Source organism: Sardina pilchardus, chromosome 8 (genome assembly GCF_963854185.1).
Source record: "Sardina pilchardus chromosome 8, fSarPil1.1, whole genome shotgun sequence".
NCBI classification, from domain to species: Eukaryota; Metazoa; Chordata; class Actinopteri; order Clupeiformes; family Clupeidae; genus Sardina; species Sardina pilchardus.
This window is the reverse complement of record NC_085001.1, coordinates 12,457,388-12,477,667: the sequence shown is the minus strand read 5'-3', so window position 1 is coordinate 12,477,667 and position 20,280 is coordinate 12,457,388. Positions and strand designations below refer to the sequence as shown.

General features: G+C 44.0%; 1 protein-coding gene across 3 annotated transcripts; it reads right to left on the bottom strand.

The window, feature by feature from the left end:
- Nucleotides 1-588: 588 nt before the first annotated feature.
- On the bottom strand, nt 589-18,869 carry ypel1 (yippee-like 1). 3 transcript variants are annotated; one of them, XM_062542750.1, is made up of 5 exons: nt 18,206-18,869; nt 14,516-14,800; nt 7,754-7,797; nt 6,681-6,789; nt 589-4,833 (listed from the first exon to the last, which is right to left on the bottom strand). In XM_062542750.1, exons 2-5 carry the CDS (start codon nt 14,630-14,632, stop codon nt 4,744-4,746), a joined length of 360 nt encoding a protein of 119 aa, XP_062398734.1. In that variant the 5' UTR covers nt 14,633-14,800; nt 18,206-18,869; the 3' UTR covers nt 589-4,743. The 3 variants fall into 3 exon arrangements, with proteins under 3 accessions (XP_062398734.1, XP_062398733.1, XP_062398735.1); XM_062542749.1 differs by lacking the exon at nt 18,206-18,869 and adding an exon at nt 16,804-17,006; XM_062542751.1 differs by lacking the exon at nt 18,206-18,869 and adding an exon at nt 16,842-17,006.
- Nucleotides 18,870-20,280: the final 1,411 nt, after the last annotated feature.

Below are 20,280 nucleotides of genomic sequence, written 5' to 3'. Positions count from 1 at the left end.
ACTGGCCTCGAGCTCTCCTTAATCTTCAAAACTGATAAAAAAAAAATAAAAAAAAAATGGAATGCTTGCCAATCTCTAGAGAGTTCTGAACCATTTACAGGATTAATTTGATTCCTTGGCCAAGAATGTTTTTTGGATAGCCCTGGCCAGTTTTTCCGAACAACAAACCTGCTTATCTGACTCTTTTCCTTGCTGCGGACTGGAGCCAAGTCCCAAGTCTATGATCACATTTTTACACAGCTCTCCACCTAAACCCATGCCGAGTTATGCCACACATCTCCACACCACAGGCCCTCGACTCTCGTTGTATAGAAGGCCCCAAAAATGTGAGAAATCATTATCTCTGCTCGAAAATCATTATCTCAGTTCAAAAAGTGACTCCACTCATAAATTTCATGTCGTTCTGCGGTTTCTGCTTGATGACATATCACATTTCAGAGTTTCAAAGTAATTTCAGAAATTGCATCAGACTGAACTAATCTCGAACGTCTGTGTCAGATCCCCGAAATTTACGGCAGGCATGCAGACTCCACCCGACATACATTGTGTTCGGGGGAAAAAAGAGAATACCAAGGGAAGAGGCACAAGCTCAGCACAAAATGCCATTTAAGGTTTATTGTGATATCTGATAGTTTACAATACAGTGAAAAACAGACAAATGTGACATTTTACTAGGACAGAATGCAAAGCAATGTAATCAAGTAAAAAGAAAAAAAGCATATTTTTTTGCTTTTTGAAGAAAAAAAAACAGGCACGACTTAATAGAGCCAATATAAATACAACATGCTTTAGACCTTATATTTTAACAGTCCTAAGAAAATAATTCTTCAAACTTACAATCTTTACCTTTGCATACCTATGATGCCTTTAGACTAATGTCTTTAGTGGCATCCTATAGATGAACATTTCTTTGAAACAATAAAGAAGTTTGAAGCCAGTGTCACCAAAAGAAATAGCTAGGGATAAACAATCTCTTTTTGGCAGCCAACGACAAAGATCTCCCTTCTGATGCTGCCGTGGGAAGATAATAAGAACAGTTTGTTTAGATTAGAATACACATTTCATAACCTTACACATCTATTCAGAATGTCACACTTGGTAAACAAGAGGCCACAGCATGTTTGTTTGTTAGTTTGTTTTTTTGGTTTTTCCAAGTGTATCCAGCAGTGTGAGATTCTTGATAGTGAATGTATTTCAGGAGCATGGACTTGTTCACCCTTTAGAAGTCTCCATAGAGCACAGTAAATTATTTGGTGTGCACTTACAGTGACACTGGCCTCAGCAAATGTACGCTTTTATTTTGTTTTTGTTTGTTTGTTTGTTTGTTTACAGTCTTTAGGGAAAGCTTGCGAGAAACGGTCTTGGTCGATGTTCTCCTGGGAATCGGCAGGAGAATCCAGCTCACCCCACCCTTCAGTCCACAACACTAAAACATGACCAGCCGACTGCACTTCTACTAGGCTTTCGCCAAAGGGTACAACTTAGAGAGAGAGAAAAAAAAAGAGGAAAACAAAACACACACACACACAAACAACAAACAACAAACAAAATCGCCTTGTAAAAATGCTCCAAAAATCCAGGCTTCTATAGTACGTCACTGTGCTTCGATTAAGCACTAACTGACTACTCAGTGTGACAGCACATATGAAAACGAGATCAAACACAGAAGTGAAATGAAAAGAAATAAGGAAAAGCAAGTCAGTGGCTACAAAAATGGAGATCAAACCGAGGGGAAAGTAACAAACACACACACACACACACACACATACATCCACATACACACACATACATACTCATTGAGACATACACACATACAAACGTACACATAAAGCCAGAGGTACGTGAACAAAAGTGCTTCAAGTCGGGGAAGTAAAAGGAACTAACCCAGTAGAAATATGTATAAAACCTTAAATATGTTACTTTATGTACAAAAACTGTAACAGGGACAATGTCTTGTCTGTAAGTTTTTTTTTTTTTTCAAGTAGGATACCACTACACCTATATTGTTTGCATTGTCTTTGTTTTGACTGATTAAAAGGTCATGTGACCTGACTGACCTGGACAATGAACGCTGCGAAGCGTCCACTGCTGATTTTCCACCGTCTCCACACCTCACTATTTAACTACCTGCTCCGAGTCACTCTCAATACAGGCCTACGGAAAACTACCCCAACCTCTTTCAATGGAAGGACAGTATGACCCCCCCGCCCCCCCCATTAATGTTCCACTACTACTAAACTCTGAGGAATACAACCCTTTAAATCATAGTAACTCTCATAACTTTGCCAGGTAGACTTATGAAAAAAATAGTAGATGATTTATTTTCAATAGTCTCTCAATTGGATATAGTTCTGTGAGGTTGAAGCTGTGAAGCTTGTTTGTTTTATTTTATGTATATATAGTTATTTCAAGATTAATTTTGTGCCCATGTGGGCTACCGTAGATGTGCTGGGTTCATCGAGTCATGCACTGCACAACAGAGGAGAGAGGGAGTTTTTTTTTCTTTTTGAAGAGGCACATGATTCATGCTGCTTAGAGGCAAAGACATGGAAACATCTAGAAACATCTAGAACATCTAGAAACAACATGGCCATTCGTATGCTCTCGGACAGCGGTAAAGTGCAGAAGATCAAAAGTGAAAGCGTGTGGGATTGCATCTCTCTAGCAGCAGCAAAATATATTGCAAAATAAAATAAAATTAAAATTGAAATTAAAAATAAAATAAAACCATGATTTCATATCCATCAAAAGAAGAGGGTAGCTTTGAGTCATGCATCTATCCATGTGCAGAGCGGAGAGGTGAATCAAAAAACTACTAGTGTCTTTAGAGAAACTGTGTCGGATCAACAGGAAAGCAAAAAAAAAAAGGAAAAAATTCGCCTTTGCCGTCACATAATGCTCTGAAAGGAAGGAGGAACAAAGAGGAAGGTCGACGCGATGGGGAGATGATTATGCCTGCAATCATCCAGCCCTGCGTTGCATTCAAAGCATCTTATACAATCATTCAATCATCAATGAGAAAAAGGCCATAAAAAGACAGACAGACAGACTTTTGCCTCTAAACTCATGAACAAGGCCTCCGCAAAGTGCAAACAAAGTTATCTGCATTCAAGTATGCGATAATGTAATGCGCAAACAAATACACAGTACGCATGAGCATGTCCACAGCTGTACGCGGGAGTACGTCACGTCTGCATACAGATGAACATAACACATGGATAGGATTATTCTGCTGTAACGTTACTGTAACGTTGCTGTAACGGTTCGGCTACACTACATGACACATTTGGCGTGGTTGAGGAAGGGAACAAAAAAAAACCAACAGTTGTCGTTTTTTTTTTTGAGTAACACGGACATTCTACTCACGGCTTGACAAAAGAGTCAAAAGTTTCCCCTACTGTCCAGTGCATTCAATTTGCTTTGATCTCTTTTTTTCTGTTTTAAATCCTATTTTTTTTCCACATCTAGTACTGCTGCAAAATGGGACCAGCCACACAATGCCACGTAAAAAAAAAAAAAAAACACAAACGTAAAATTGAACAAAAGCACCAGGAACTGTGACCGATGCTTGACAGGGTGAGAGGGGCCATCCTGGTACCTGGGATGGGAAGGTCCCAGCGATTGCACGGTGAAGTCATCGGAGAAAGGGGAACAAAAGGGTTGGGAACAAACCACAACACAATAGATAAACACAAGGGATGTCAGACAGAAAAACAACGTCATGCCACTGCCAATGCCGCCAATCTCCCCGAAACTAAAATACCAAACGGAAAATAAAAAAAGGAAAACAAAACTCAGAACTGCTACATGTCCAATCCCTTCCTGTTTAACTCCAGCCCCCCCACCCTAAACTCACCCCCCCAACCCCTACCCCAATCACACAGCAAAGAAAAAGCATGCTTAGGAGGAGGAGGTGAGCGCACCTGACGCGAGAGGAGAGAAATGCTAACCAGTAACATCAGTCTGCCATCAGATAAAAGATTCCCGCAAAAAAGAAAGAACGTCAATGAAAACAACAACAACAACAACAACAGTAACAACAACAACAACAGCAACAGCAACAAAACAAAAATGGAAATGAAAAGATAACAACAAGACACGCCTTGTCCCAGGTTCATGTCCAAAAAGAAAAAAAGAAGAGTCTTCTGAGCACGGTTTGCCTGTTCTCACACTTAGCAGTACACATGTAGTTTAAAGCACACCAAACCTGTAGAAGAGAAGAACAACGAAAGAAGAGGGCCTTGTCCACCCACTGTCCACACAAAGAGAGGGCTTGGATGTCACGCAAGTCGGCATCGACAAACGTTTCTGTGACCACCAATGGCCAGAGGTCGGAGGGAGGAGGAGGAGAGGGGGAAAGGGTCTCCTTGTGTTTCTCTCTCTCTCTCTCTCTCTCTCTCTCTCTCTCTCTCTCTCTCTCTTTCATTCTTTTGCTCCGTCTCTCTCTCTTTGTTTCTTCCTCTCTCTCTCTCTCTCTCTCTCTCTCTCTCAATATCCCTCACTCTATTGCCATGTCCCTGCTTCAAAACAGGCCAGAGATTGCGGGAGACTGAGGGAGGGGATGGGGGGGATGTTGTTGAGAGAGGAGAGGCAAAAAAAGTGGCAGAAAGGGGGGGGGGGGGGGGGGGTCGGTGGGTGGTCTGGGAAGTCAGTGTGGTGGTGTGTCACCCTGTGAAGTCCGATGCAGGGCCGCCCGCCAAAAACAGGTCACAAAACAAGGGGAGTAGAGAAGATCCTGAGGGGTCACTCCCAGCCATTGTCCTTGATCATGTGGGCCAGCTCGATGATGAACTTGCCCTCTTTATACTTCTGGCTGCTCTCGAACGCATGCTCCTGTGGAGAGACAAACACCAGGCATGAGCTGCTGAGGAAACAGGCCATCAGCTCCTCGCTTCCCCCCCCCCAAATCAGCTGACTAACACCACAGCAATCAGCTGCTTGTACGGCGTCCTTCTCATATTTTAAAAGTTATATACACACAGCTATATATATCTATATATACTGTATCTATATCTATCTATCTGTCTATCTATCGATATATCTATATGTATACATATACTGTACATACACACACACACACACACACACACAGATAGTATATTTGACTTCCCTGCAGGCACTGAGCTTCAATAGCAACATGGATGCGGAAACACACAGAGCCCTCTAAAAAATGGAATAGATAATTGATAACCATGCGCCAGCAAGCATGACTTAACATTTGTGCAACGTTTGTGTTTGGACCTGAGCGTGGCGTGAGAAAAATCTGTCCCTGGGACAAAACTCAACTCCCCCGTCCAATAGCAATCTCTCAATTACCTGACAGACGTTCCTCTTAAGCGCCTGACATTTAAATCAGAGAGAGTGAGTGAGAGAGAGAGAGAGAGAGTGAGGGAGTGAGAGACTATGAATATGAAGGTCTCTGGAGAAACAGGTCCGACTGCATCCTGGAACGAATGCCTCCCTCTGCAATTACTCTGATGGAACAGAATGACTCATCCAGTCCTGCCCTCTCTCTCTCTCTCCCTCTCTCACTCACTCACTCTCTCTCCCTCTCTCTCTCACTCACTCTCCCCCTCTCTCTCTCCCTCCCTCTCTCTCACTCACTCACTCTCTGCACATCTCTGTACACATTAAAGGAAACCAAACTTCCATTTGCCTTTCATATCTCAGCGGCTACAAAAAGGACCTAGCTAAACTGGCGAGTGTTTCCCCTTTACTCATTTAAGGGTAACTGTAAAATGCTGTTAAGAGACACCGGTGCCAAATGTGCAAGTAATGTGGACACAAAGCACCGAGATATCAAATAGCGACAAGCCGGGAGCAGGGTTAGTTCCTCGATGTGCTTCGTAGGTGAAAGATGTGTTGGATCCGTTGATAAGAACCAAACACATGCTGGCCTTGGTAATCACAGGTGAAACTCTAAACCTTGCCATTCAAAGGCAGCTGCCTCCCCTGTTCTGCAATGAGACTTTCTCTGTGGGCGAATGCCATTTTAGGCCCCCGCACCGTCCCGCGGTAGCCCTGGCCACGGCCCAGTAACCAGATAGCCCGATCATAAATAAGTAACCCTTGGAACAGGGTGTTGGGACGAGCAAACAGCAGCCACCACAGCAACAGTGCAAACACCAGCTTCACGACCACAACAATACACACAACTCCCAACAGTCACAACAACACTGGTGGAGAGACCACGCCGCCTGCAGCAGGTCACAAAAAAAGCCCGGGTGAAAGATCCGGCGCTAGCATTGCTACAGCGACGAGCTAAATTGCGAGTGAAATAGCTTCCATCTTCCTAATGGCCCTATAAAAAGTCCATTCTCAAGTTCTGGCCAAATGGATTGTAAGCTAACAGGGTATTACTATTACCGTTAGTCATGGCTGGACTCACAACAGGCCTTACAGTGCGGTTTTAGGATACAAAAATAACGGCTGCCCGGACATTATTAGCCCACTAGAGTAGCGACCCTCGTCCAAATCATTACTGCATACCAGCGCAAATGCTGAGAGGGGGATGACACAGACAAGTCCAAACACAGTCTCTCTACAGCTGCTTGTCTACATGTCTGTGCTCATTTTAACACCGTTAACACTGGTACGAGTTGCCGTCGTCGTGACCGAAAACGTTTATCACGACGCATCCAAATGTTTGACAGCAAAACGTTCTGGCGTCGTTTACTTACGTATTTCCAGCCCAGAGTGGTTTTGCAGTTTTCACAGTAGATGTCTGCTACGGCGTGTAAACCTGTAAGAAGAACCCGCTCCTCTGCAGGGCCGCAGCCCACGTTCACTCTGTAGGGGAGAAGGAGACAAGACCATCTGTAAACACCACAGTCCAGCCGCTAATGGCACACACACACACACACACACACACACACACACACACACACACACACATACACACACACACACACACACACACACATACACATACATACACATGCAAGTTAGGCTCCAGTCAGCTGATGTAAACAATGACTAAGAAATGCAGTGGCGTGGGGAGGAGAGTGCTTTCACTATTCCGCGAGACACACTGAACTTTTAATGCTTGGGTGACGACGGCAACGCGCAAATGAAATGTGACACTCTTTGACACGCCATCCATAAAAATGGCAGCACCAGTGAGCTAACTATTGTTGACAGCATTTCGCCCAAGACCCCCAAATGTGACTCCAACCCGAGCGGCTTTTCACGATTCTTGTTTGTGTGGGAGGAATGTGTCTGACTGCGAAATTGATGGCCACGATTTCCACGCTTTGTCAAGCTGGCGTTTCAAAGGCCATTAGCACTGTCATCTGTCGTAGCATGACTTCACTGTCAACTCGCTTATGTAGACCAACAACACACAAAAAATACGCCTCGCTTTGGACGCTGCAGTGAAGTGATGGACAGATGATCCACGGATGCCAATCCAATCTGTATGGAGATTAGTGACTGTCGTAAAAAAAAAGAAAAGAAACGGGAGCGAAGGCTACTCTTTAAGTACTGGAAGCCGCCGAGACAAGTTTGTCCTTGGATCCGGCCAATTCCGGGGCCTGTAAACACGCGTACGAGGAGCAGCTGTGGGGGGGGGTGAGCTCGCCATTCGCGTTTGTGTTTACTGTGTTTGTGAATGAGTGTTGTGCTGTGCCCAGATGTCATCTTGGAATAGAGAAACGCCTCCCAACAGCTTGTCTGGGTAATAACGAAAACAGGCCTGCTCTGAGGCAGCAATTTGCATGATGGCAGAAATGGTGGGCCACCGCAAGATACTCACACAGAGTTGAAGAGGTAGGCTCGTCCCTGACTGCCTTGGAATGACTGTGGAGAAGAGAGAGAGAGAGAGAGGGAAAGAAAGAGAAAGAGAGAGCAAAAGAGAGAGAGAGGGGGGGTGAGTGATCATATAGACACATGTGCACAGAGGTTGGCAACAATCCTGCAAGACGGGCCACGTGCATGAGAACACACGGCTCTCCAGAGAAATGCTCACATGCGCACTCCTCTACCTCACTACCTCATGTCTTTCACATACTTTGGCTGCAGGGCAGTGTGTCTGTGTGTGTCTTTCACATACAAGGGGGGGGGGGGGGGGGGATGAGGGTTAGAGACCAAAAAAGAAGGGAGGTAAGGGGTGGTGCTGCTGGAAACTCCCTCTAAGCTGAAAGCCTTTGGCTGCAGGGCAGAGTGTGTGTGTGTGTGTGTGTGCGTGTGTGTCTGTGCGTGTGTGTGTGTGTGTGTGTGTGTGTGTGTGTGTGTGTGTGTGTGTGTGTGCGTGTGTGTATGTGTGTGTCTGTGTCTGTGTGTCGTTTCTTAGAGAGTTCTTGTTACTCAGGGGCCCAAAATGAAGAAACAGTATAGGCACGGGCTAATGAAAGCACAAAAGAACCGTGTAGCGCAGAGCAGTCTGCCTGCTTCCCCCCCTGTTAGCACTGGTGACTCTAAAAAGAGCAGAGCGGAGCGGAGCAGAGCAGAGCAGGGCAGAGCAGGCTGACAGCATTAGCCTCATTTCCCCAACCCCCCCACCCCCATTACAGTGTCTCAGGATGGACCATGTAGGTCAGAGGAGATTGACACTTTGCAGCTTGCGCCAAACAACAGAGGTCATTTCACTTGACTTCTTATATTTACAGTTCAGCAGACCTTTTCCTCAGAACTCTCTGACTAGCTCATAGCCGAGCCATCCCGATAAGCCTACTGGTGAACCACACTACCACACTGAATGGGGTTAGCATATTGGTGCATCATACTCATAATGACTAGCTTATTGTTGGAAAAACAATGACAAGCATGTTTGTTGGTGAACCACTCTGAATTAACCAGCATATTGGTGAGCCGTGCTGACTGCTGTATTGCTAAAAAGGCTGAATAATAGTTCATTGTTGAATCACTCTGACTAGAAAAAGGTGTTGAAATAAGAGCCTGGGGTGAAACCAGGAAGTCTGGTGCTTTCAATGTGAGCTTTATAAAGCTTCTCACAGCCGTCTGCTTTTGATATAGCATGAAAACGTCGCAAGACTCTGTGTGTTTGGCAGTCACTGAATGTACAACCTCTGTCTATGTGTGTCAGCTGTTCCCACAGTCATCATAAACCTTGGCTTTTAGTCATGGCTGCCACTGCAATGTTCGCACAGAACAGTGGTCCTCTACAGCGAGCTTTCAGCGGTGTTTATTCTGTGTGAACTCCAGCCAGTGTGAGCAAATGCTCCTCATTAGTCATTAGTCACAGACGTCACTGGTTACAGTATGCCCTGATTCAGAACTACCTGGAGGAGTGCAATAAAACAAAAATCAGATTTTCTGGAAAAGGGTGTTGGTGAGAGTGAAGGTTGGTGAGGTTTAGTTATTTCAGGTTTTCAGTCTGAATCATCATGTGTCATAGTGTACGTAGAATAACACACACAAAAGCGTGTGTGTGTGCGCGTGTGTGTGCGTGTGTGTCAAATGTGTCTATATCCTTTTCTTGTTGTCATTGTTGTTGTTGTTGTTGTTGTGCAGCTACTGGCCTGTCTGCCCCTTGTGGCTGCCTGTCATCCCCGGTCAAGAACAGCGGGACAGACAGCGACCAATCGGCTTTTCTTTTTCCATCACCAAAGTCCCCTTGAGGCCCCGCGTCTAATGCAGGCTAATACAGCCACCAGCTGCTCCGCAGACTCTTCTGCTGGCCTTAGCAGGAGCCAGCCAGGCGCTAACCCAGCCGCCGTGCACACAGCACACACCCACGTGGCCCGGCCCTCCACCACACACACACACACACACACACACACACACACACACAAAACCTCTCTCAGCAGCCACGGCGGAGCGCGGCTAAACCGACGGGAGGAATATATAACCTTCATAAAGATGCCAGCGCCAAGGGACGAAGTTCCCCTTTTATTCCCCCCTGTGTGCTGAATGAATCCCATTCGCGACCTCAGACTCTACTGCCTATTTCTGTCCAGCCGAGAGACAGAGACAGGAGGAAGGAGGGGGTGGGAGGCGGGGTATTTGGGATTGGGGGGGGGGGGGGGGAGGGAGGATGTGCATCACACTGTTGGATTTTATGGACAAGCTCCCTGACACAATTGTGTTAGCAACTGGCCAAAGGAAAGTGTGTCATTTACTGTAGACTGACACTGAGGAGGAGCAAGGAGGAGCTAAGTCTAAAGCTGTCTAAAGCTGCCTGGCCTTTAGCCAAGTAAATTAGTCCATTTCACGGCATACAGCAGGTGAAGAAGAACAAAAAAGATCAGATAATACAAGATTCTCAGCCATCACCCAATTATTCAATTATAACGAGAGCTGGAAAAGATTAAAGTATTCATAATTAACGACGGCAGGAAACGAATCTACTGCATGTCATAGCTTTAGAGGTTTACCGTGCAGGCGCTTGGTTTTAATAGGCTTAATTCAGGTCATTCGGCTGCACAGAGAGAAGACAGCAAGACACGGCTACGTGTACTTTTTCTTTCAGGTGGCTCGGCCAATGGGCCGTTTGAACGGATATGTGACTCATATCACTCCGCGGGCTACCCTGCATTCCGAGTTCGGCTTCATGGAAACGTTTGGGAATGTGTTGTATTGAACGCCGACGTGCCAGCAGAGCCGTTGGCAATACGGATTTAAGACCCTCATGGCAGCCAGTCATCCTGTTTCCAGACTGTCAGGGCGGCGATTCAGGGCAGAGAAGTTCATGATTACACTGCCTATAAACAGGATGCCTGTTAGTCATTTTGAGTAATAATTCAACCGCCACCGCGGGTCAAGCAGCCTCCCAAACCCGACACACTGCCTATGGGTAAAGCGCTATCTTAGTAGCATAAACAGGCGGTGATTGTAATGACTTCTCCTAAAATGAGCCAATTTGATTGCACTGCCCCACCAGCACAGAGTATACAGGAACAGCACTGCCCAACCCCCCCCCCCCTCCCCCCTCAACACAATTAGCTGTAATTGACGTAATTGCACCAGTGCAACTGAACTCTTCTTGTAACAGTCTTTGACTTTGTCCAGCTGACCCGTTTCTGTGTATTTCATTACTTCTGGAGGCAGGTTTGCCGGGATTAAAAGTTCCTCAGTGACTTCAGTGCTTCCTTCAAAATTGAGCTGTACCCTGGAGAACCAGACTTTCAGGGGACAAAACCATGAGGAGATTGTATGACATATTTGTCATCCTTGCCTCCCAGTCTAGAGACCCTCTGGGAAAACTCAGAGGAGGTAATGTTTTGCTAAAGTTCTTACATTCACCCAAGCAAAGCATTCCTGCACAAAACACTGGGCCTGGCATACAGACAAAGGGCTATTCTTTCAAATGGATTCATAAACTTCATTTGTGTGCCGTTTGGGGGGTTTACGAAAGACCAGCTGATTGCTGATGTCAAAAAATTATTCCCCTGTCGGCAGAGTAAAATGTTTCATCTAAACAAAGACGGCGTGGCTATCGGCCCGTGCACCGTAACAGACATGTTTGGCAACACTCCAGACATGAGCTCGGCCTCTTAAGAGAGCTTGCGCAACGAGTGTGTGATTTTCAGAGGCGACGCTGGACTCTCTGGCTGGCCAGCGGAGGATCTGCATAGCTGAGGTGAAAGTCACATAGCTGTCTGGAGTGCGTGACTGTGACTTCCCCATTACCTGAGGATGACATGCTGCATTGCGGCCTCTGATCAGCGGTTCAAAACTAAAAAGAGCGTGCACACACACACACACACACACACACACACTGCCATGGGGAGCGTTTGATGCCGCTCCAACAGACCAGCATGGGAAACAGGCATTTCTTAAGCCAATGCTGAATTGCTAATCCCCTTTTTATGCCTCTCCAATTTTTTTGGCAGACGCTGACATCACAGCGTAAGAATTGTGAAACCTCCCTTCCAACAGAGGCTGGCTGGCACGCTTCTGTGAATTGTCCCTGTTTTTCTTTAATGTTTAGGGACTTCCAAGTCTTCTAAGAAAACATGTTTACAAGTGTGGCACACATTGCTCAACATCAGACAAACTTTGCTACTTAAATGAGGCCATGACACAGTAACCTGCCTCCGGCAGCCTAGTTGGTAATCTTGAAGCTACTAACAAAGGAGGAAGGAAGAAGCTCACATTCTGACGAGCCAGCCGAGATGATAGTGACGTCTGCAAAGCCATGACAGGCAATCGGCTCCTGATGGGACAATAGGATTTACTTTGTGCAACCACTTTCATCAACACCTCCGCTAGACGTTACGGTTGACAACCAGTGAGCACTAGTTCAGTTGGGCTAATCCTTGCCCTCAAAGGCTCAAGACACAGACCCGATCAACATCAGTGACAGGCTTACAATAAAAACAGGCCTGCTTGCGATGAGGATAAAACTTCAATGATCAATTGTCATTTGCATACTGTCAGTTGCACAAATTCTTTAATGATCATTAATCTTAGTTCTCAATAATCTTGGGAACCTGACACACCAAGTCAAATCAAAAGCAACAAGCCTAGGTGTTATAAATACAGAGTTATGCTTCAAGCCCCAGATCAGTGAAGTTACCCAGACAGCTGCTGCTAGTTCTAAATCTCTGATGTTTTATTTACTGCTTTGCTTGCTTGTTTGTATTACTACCACCTTTTTAATGTTCTCTCTATTATTGTGCTAAATGCTCCAAATGTAATTAACTTTGAACTGCATTCTGTGTATGAAAGGTGGGACACAAATAAAGCTTATTATAATTATTATTATTATTGTTATTATTAAAATCTCAATTACTTAATCACTTTACACAATTATGCAGGAGCCTTCTGGTCGAGGCGAGAGGGACTTTTGCCATCTCCTCAACCAGTGACATAATCAGCTTATGGCTGAAGCCAGGCTGTGCATGCAGCCACAAAGCAGAAGTTCTGAGACTCGAGTCATACAGAGGTTTTCCAGGCTCCAATAGCTTTGCAAGAAAAAAGGGGCATAGAAAGTGGCTCTGTCCAATGGCAAGACCCTCCCAAATACCTTCTCAAAAGGGAAGGCCATGTTTGCACACGGGTGGAGTGGAGGGTGTTCGATCTTCTGCTGGGGTACAGTGGCTGAGTAGTACTGCTGCCCAACTCAGGGACAATCCAATTATTCTCCGGCATGCCACCAGCCATTAGAGCTATTTGCGGTCTCACCCCAAGGCACTGGTTCAGTAAACCATGACATGGAAATGACTTCTTCGTATACATTTCCTGGTTTTGCTCAACTGCAAGAAAATACCCCTGGTTACAACACTTGGTCCTCCGCCAGAGTACAACAGTGTATTCGGGCCAAAGAGAAACTCCACAATACAAGGTGCCTATTATTTGGGGAACAGAATGTTTTGTTGGGAAAAGAGCTCTTTTCAGATGTTGGGAGAGATCTTCGACAGAGCTTCTCTAACTAACTTTGTGGTTCCGTTTACTTGCATCCTCAGGGGTGGCTGTCTGGCATGGGAAAATAAGCAACTGGCAAAATCCTTAATTATCCTGCAGAGCAGGCATGAATTAGCCACAGCCACATGGTTGTGTTCATTTAGACTTGCCTTGAAACATTCTGTTCCCTGACTTACTAAAAAGCATGCGACAGCATGCCACAACAAACAAAAGAGAAACCTGAAAACACGTCACACGACCTAGATTATCTGCATGTTCTGAGGTATGCTACTGCCAATGCACATAGTTCCTTAGAAGCCGTTTTGTATTAAGTATTGCCAAAAGCAATGCAATGGGCAACTGCCAGGACCAATCCACCATACCCGGTAAGCAAAAGGTTCTCCCAAAAGGTCGAGTCAATCAAGCTCCTTGAAACGAAGAAACCAGTTTTACATGACAAAGTTGAAACTCGGTATCAAATATGCAAACAAACCACTGGTTTTGTTTGTCAGTTTACTATGCAAAGCAGGATAATGACTATCTATTTAACACTGGGATGTGGTTGTCTTTACCTAAGATGGCAATAACAACAAGACATGTATAGCATGCAATGCACTAATAGTGCTATACATTTCACAGTGTAAGACATGGCCCTCTGTGTTTGTGATGGTAAATGACACAAGAGCAATGTGCTTGGTTCTTGTTTTGTTTTCAGCTGAGCACACTCAGCACAGAGCAAGGAAGTTTGAGGTTAACCATGGTTGTATCTTCCGTCTTCTCACTTTTACTGCTTGAGATTGTCTTACCTAGTTCTGTGTAATTAGATCATGGATTCTAAACCCTGTAAGAACAGGTGTGGAAATGATATTTGAGTTATCCTGTAGCTCACCAGTGACAAAACACTAATAACTCTGTACATTTAAAACTAACATACCGCAATTTTCCAAATATTAGCCGCGGTTTATACTTTGATTTTGCAAAATTTCTTCAGGTATGAGGTTAATATACGGGGGCAGTTAATATGGTATTAATATGGCTTTTGTTTCTTCTAACTTGCATAAAACACTGTCCTGCAGCTTATACACAATGCAGCTAATACACGGGAAATTACTGTGGGACACAAGTTTTTTTAGAATTGGCACAAAAGGACGGGCCTCGCAGGTGTGTGCATGCATGTGTGATTGTGTGTGTGCTCGTGCATTTTGCTTACTTTTGAGATTAGCTCATCGTGGTTGGCTAGGTGAGCTCGGCAGTGGATGCAGCTGTATGTCCGGTGACAGTTGGGCAGGTATGCCTGGAACGTCTTGGACTTGGTCATCTTCACCATCTCACTCTCGTGCTGCTCCTCGTTGGGTTCAGGACTGGCGCTAGATGAGTTGCAACTCTGCTGGACTTGCTGACAGAAGAAACACTGGAAGATGCAAGCAAAAGCCGTCGTTGTTCTGGAGTGGGTGTGTGGCACGTTCCACACAAGCACCACAGGAGAAATAGCAACCTGGAGGAGAGAAGTCACAGGAGTGCAACCAGTTAGGTGACACATTTCGGTGGATTAAACTGTACCCTAGCCTTCCTTAAATCTGACCGTACTTAATTGTCATCCCTACTTGTAGTGCACAACTAATCCCAAATTAGGCCTACATTCAGGCCATCTCAAGGTAATGACTTAAATGACTCTGAGTACCCCAAACCACACACGCACACAAAATCAGTGAACACACCTTCAGTCTAAAGATTTACTTAGATCTCATTTTTTAATATAGCATTTTATTTAATAACTTCAATGTCCTACTTTGTGGTTATGCCTACAACTGAGTTGCATTGGTAATGATGATTCAAATAATAACATCAATTTATTTAACTGTTCTGATAGGTGCTTGTGATGAAACGTTTCATACGGGGGTGTTTTTCAAGTGCCTAACTTGATGCAGGGACTAGGCCAGAGCACGTTGGTAGTTATACAAACTGACTTCCGTATTAGAACAGGAAATTTAGAGCGCAAGGCGCGCGCTCTCAATTGCGAGTGCACGTGAGAGCGCAACAAAACAAGGTTGAAGCGCGTTAGAATTTCCTCTTTGCATTTTCAACAATACATTCAGCTTCGTGTCATGCTTTCCGAGAGAAACATATTTCAGTGAGTGTCTGCTCCCTGATTCGACCACGAGACTAGGTTTCAGAAGAAGCTTCATTGTGTAAGAAGAGATCTACCAGGATTTGTGGTACTATAGCTAACACATTTTTGTCCAGGTCTATTTCGACGGTTCAGATGCACATTCACTGTAATTTCAATGTGTTATGAGTTCGCAGTTGATAAAGGCCATGACCACATCAAAAGAGCACAGCTATCGTTACTTCATTAGCGGAGGAAGTTCATATTTGTGCGACACAGACGCCAGTTTTACTTCTGCTCCGTTTATAGCACAGGTCAGATAACATTACAAACTGTTGTTTACCGAGTTCACCGTGAATTTAAGTGTCAGCAGGCTACATAAGGAAGTCATGGGAAAGAAAAACGCAAATTGAACTGCCTGTTGCAAAATGCACCGTCGTATCGTGAATAACACAGCAGTGTGAACTTTATTCAAGTTTGTCGATACTAGAAATCCATTCCTACATGTGGTGCTGAACAAAGGACGTTAAACGTGCGTGTTAACCTGGGATCGATTCTAGTCAACAGGAAGCGTGGCCCTAGGATAACGATAATCTTGAGCAAATCTGAGGAGTGTAACTGTCGGATTAAGGGTAAATTAAAGGGAATAATGCAGATTATAAACCCTGTTTTGCAATAACTCCAATAGGAAATAACTTGATCAAACAAAAATACAAGGTTTTTTTTTTAATGTGCAACTATATTGAAACATTACAGAAACACGGTTTTCTTTGCCTTTTATACAGGGTTATACATTAAAACGTTACACGTGGTTGAACTGCCAATCTATACAAATCCCTAAAACGACTGCTTTTTGTCATTTTGCTGCCAGGCACAAATCAACTGTCTAGAGCTCTTCGAGTCACAACAAAGGAGAGCATGTGGCGATCTGCCTCAGAGTGCCCAGCATAGCACCACCACCGCATGCGGGCTAATGCATTTTCAAAACAAAGGGCAACAAAACCAGCCGTTTTCTTTGTTCAGCTGAGTAACAACCTATATTGCAATAACCTGCAATTGCCTGTCTAGGCAAGAGAGTGGATGAATTTCTTTCTTGCATTTCCACATTACTTGTTGACCATTTAGTTGTGAATACAGTCTTATTCCAGTGAATTAATGGAGTGTCATCTAACTTAATATGGTGCACTGGACGTAGCCTAATTTCATTAAGACAAGCTTTCCTATAATGCACTAGCCCAATACAGTACCTGATCCTATATGTAACTTTTCTGACGTTACAGATCCATAGAGTGCAATTGGTGTCAATCTAAGTAAATGTACTTATCAACATGTAATTATGTTCTATCAAACACCAACTTCTGGTCATGCATTCGTTGTGGATCAACACTCACCACCTGAATTTGATCTCAGAACGAAGCCTATCACATACGTCTTTCGATGTAGTTGATATCAGTAGTTTTCATGGCTCGACGAAGACAGTGTCACCCCTCAAACATGTCAAATTATAGAAAATGTCCCGAAAAAACATGAATAGATTCTAGCTGACAGTCTTGTGTGCCAGCTATGGTGTGCATTTCTGTCGTCTTTGTTGTAGTCTTTGTGTGCGTGATGGACTAGCCTGACTGCTTTGGGATGAAAACGTCACCAGAAGGACGGACCATGGTAATGACTGACAGCACCGCTATCCAATATTCAAGCGAGTAAGGAGGGACTACCGTGTAGGTCGACGACACACTCCCGGATGTGTAAATAAATACTAACAATGATCACTAAAAAGTTCATATCCAATAATTTCACGCATGTGACAGAGTTACTTGAAAAGGTAAATATCCTCCCTCCTAGTGAAACAAAAATGATTGCCAAGCGTCAATGAGTTAGCTCACTGTTTTTTTTTTTTAGTGTGAATAAATAATCGAATTTCCTAAATTCAACTAACTGATACAGTGTCATTCAATTCAGTATGCTGTCAGTGGTACGTTGTATGGCCTAGTTTGTTTCAAGAGTCCAGTTTTGACTTCTGACACAAAATGATAACCGCCTTTGCTTCCCCAGTTTATGCGTCATCTATGCCTTATAAATAATGACTTGGGCTCCTAAAATAAACAACGGTCACGTAAGCCATTCTGCAGATTTTTTCCTCAATAGATTCCATTGTAGAGAATGCTGATGGTGCCTAAAATTATATCATCAACAACACGCATACGACGTTACCAGATCATATCTACATATATGTACCCCCCTTATAGCCTACTGTGTTTATTTACATTAACCGTCTTTGTGAATTGAGGATGGCCATACGTGGGTTTGGGCAGAAGAGGAAGCGTGTCTAGCCATGGCAAGGAGCCTGATGATGTCATATGTTTTCATTTTGCAACCATTCTTATTAGCTAATAACCTGTGATGCATTTGAATCGCACAAGGCGGTGCCCTATCCCAGTTTCTTTTGACTCTACAGACAACCATAATACACTTTTAAAATGTCGTTTATTAAATAACACGACTGTTTATGAGCTCATTTGTCTGCTTGCTATCGCCTCTACCAACTACATCCAGAGGCATGCCGTTCAAAAATATGTCAATGTGACCTTTCGGATACTTGCGGATGAAAGGCATGTTCTATTTCATTTAGAGTTGTGCTGATACATCATCAGCTGCTTTCAAATCAAGACAATTAGGCTATGCGTTGGGCTACATCAAGACGCAGTCTCAATTTACAGCCAACCATGCATTAGATAATCTGGTGGTACCTAACACGCAAGTAGCCTACTAATTGTGAGATAAAGAAAACTGTACCTTTCGGGTGGAAGTGGAGAAAGTATCTTCTCCACGGTAATGTTATCTCTCATTCACAAGCAGTGTGTCCACCACGACTGTGGCAGGTTACGACGATTCTTGAGAGATGCTCCTCAATGTGCTATATTCATTCTTCTGAATTGATTCCGCTTTATTGAATGAGATGGTTGTCTCCTCAGGGTTTCAACGGCGACAGTGAGGGAGTAGCTTGCCTGAGCGCTCGCCAAATAAACAAGGCTACATTCAGAATTTGATTTCCCGTTTACTTTATCAGACTGCGCAATGAGTCCGTTATTCCAGTAATTCCGAGAAGGGTCTCGAAATACTCAGAGACGAAATATTAAATGCTTAACTCAATTCATTTTCCCTGATTGAAGCCTATACGTAGAACAAAACTTCTTAGTTCCCTTCAAACAACATGAGTCATACATGGTATAGGCTGCATAAGAGCCAAGTGCTCAATGAAGTAAAGATGTAGGCTAATCGCAACCCATCGACTTGCTCTAAATAAAAGGATGATCAGGATACCTTTCCCAAAGGCAAGATAAACTGAAAAGCCTCATAGGTGTAAAGCCGTTCTATTTAGTATAGTCTATACAGTTAACAACTGACGCCGCAATGTTTCATCTTGCACTGTCTGCATAAGATAGCTTTTGTTTTGACACTGTGGTGTGGCCACAAACATCATCGAACGCAGAATGAAAAAAAAAAAAGCAGATATTGACGACATTTCCCTCTACAGAGACCAATTAAAGACAGACTATCCTCTACCAACCAATCTTGCTAAAGCAAAGACAGCCCGAATCGTGACTGGCCAATCATTTCCATCTGCTCGCTCGACGTCCATGCGCACATCGACGTCGCTTGTTTTTGGTTTTGCGCGGTCACGTCAGTAACACGTGCCAACTCTCACGTGCGCGCGCCGTAAATAAATCGCAAATCGAAGCATCAACCTAGCCTAATGGATGTAACACGACTGCGCACGATTTAGCCACTGGAAATGCTATTTGTCTCCCCCCCTTTCATATTAAAATACGTAATGTAGATGTTATCTCATTCTCAAAGCAGATTTCACATTTTATTTGTCTTCTCTATTCATCTGATGAATGTGAGATTCAATGTTGTCTACCTTGCTATTTCCATGAGCAAAGGATAAAATTCTGTTACGTTACGTTACGTTATGATTGAAATAGCATAGCCTATTTCATTCAACGGTTTTAACTTCATATCTGTCCATGACAGACATTAGCCTCACATTGGGCATTTAATGTGGATTACCTTGGACCAGTGGACCAAAACTCTATGGCTCTGCCTTGGACTGATCATTTACTTTTAGGGGTCATAGCGTACCTCCTCCTGTAGGTTTGGGTGTCTGAGGATGCGCTGCACAAAACTTGGTAGAGGAAATCATCTTATTTTGGAGCAGATCCGAACCAAGGACCTTGCCCAGGATTAGTTTTCACTTTATATAAAATGACTAGATGGGGCATAGTCCACTGGTCTTGAAGGACGTCCCCCCGACTTGCCTTCTTGTTTTTCTTTATGTAGCAAGGTCATGCGGCAGCGGCATCAGTCACCAGTCGTTTATTTATTAGATCTGTCAGTCACTTTCCTTTGTCGCCACCTGCTGGGTGTCGACAAGCAGGCTACTAGGCAAAAAAAAAAAAAAAAAAAAAAACTAGGCCTACCAGAAATTAGATGAACATGAAAACAAACTCATTATCCAAATAGTGCACATGCTAAATAGCCAGATAGCCTAAGAAACAGAATGAATGGTCCTCAAATACGGTGGGCTACTGTTCTGTCCTGTTGAACACACGCAAAATCTGCTCTCAGTTATTAAGGTATAATGTAGCCTACACATCATTTGTCTTAATTTAGAGCTATGGATAATTTGCCAAAATGTCATTATGCCTATCCATCTAAAACGAATGCATAGGCTACATTTAGGGTATTACAATACATGAAAATATAGTTGTGGCAAATAAAATTGGTATAGTGACTGATCACAGAGCCAGAGCCAACATGGCAAAATTAGCTTCAAAAAGATAATTGCCACCACAGGGATCTGACTG

What these genes read in the sequence shown, in the direction of transcription:
- ypel1 (XM_062542750.1), bottom strand. Translation starts at nt 14,632, where the DNA reads ATGGTGAAGATGACCAAGTCCAAGACGTTCCAGGCATACCTGCCCAAC. An exon ending in ACGATGAGCTAATCTCAAAA is followed by an intron (nt 7,798 to 14,515) that starts GTAAGCAAAATG and finishes TCTTCTCCACAG; the next exon opens with TCATTCCAAGGCAGTCAGGG. An exon ending in GCCTACCTCTTCAACTCTGT is followed by an intron (nt 6,790 to 7,753) that starts GTGAGTATCTTG and finishes TCTCCCCTACAG; the next exon opens with AGTGAACGTGGGCTGCGGCC.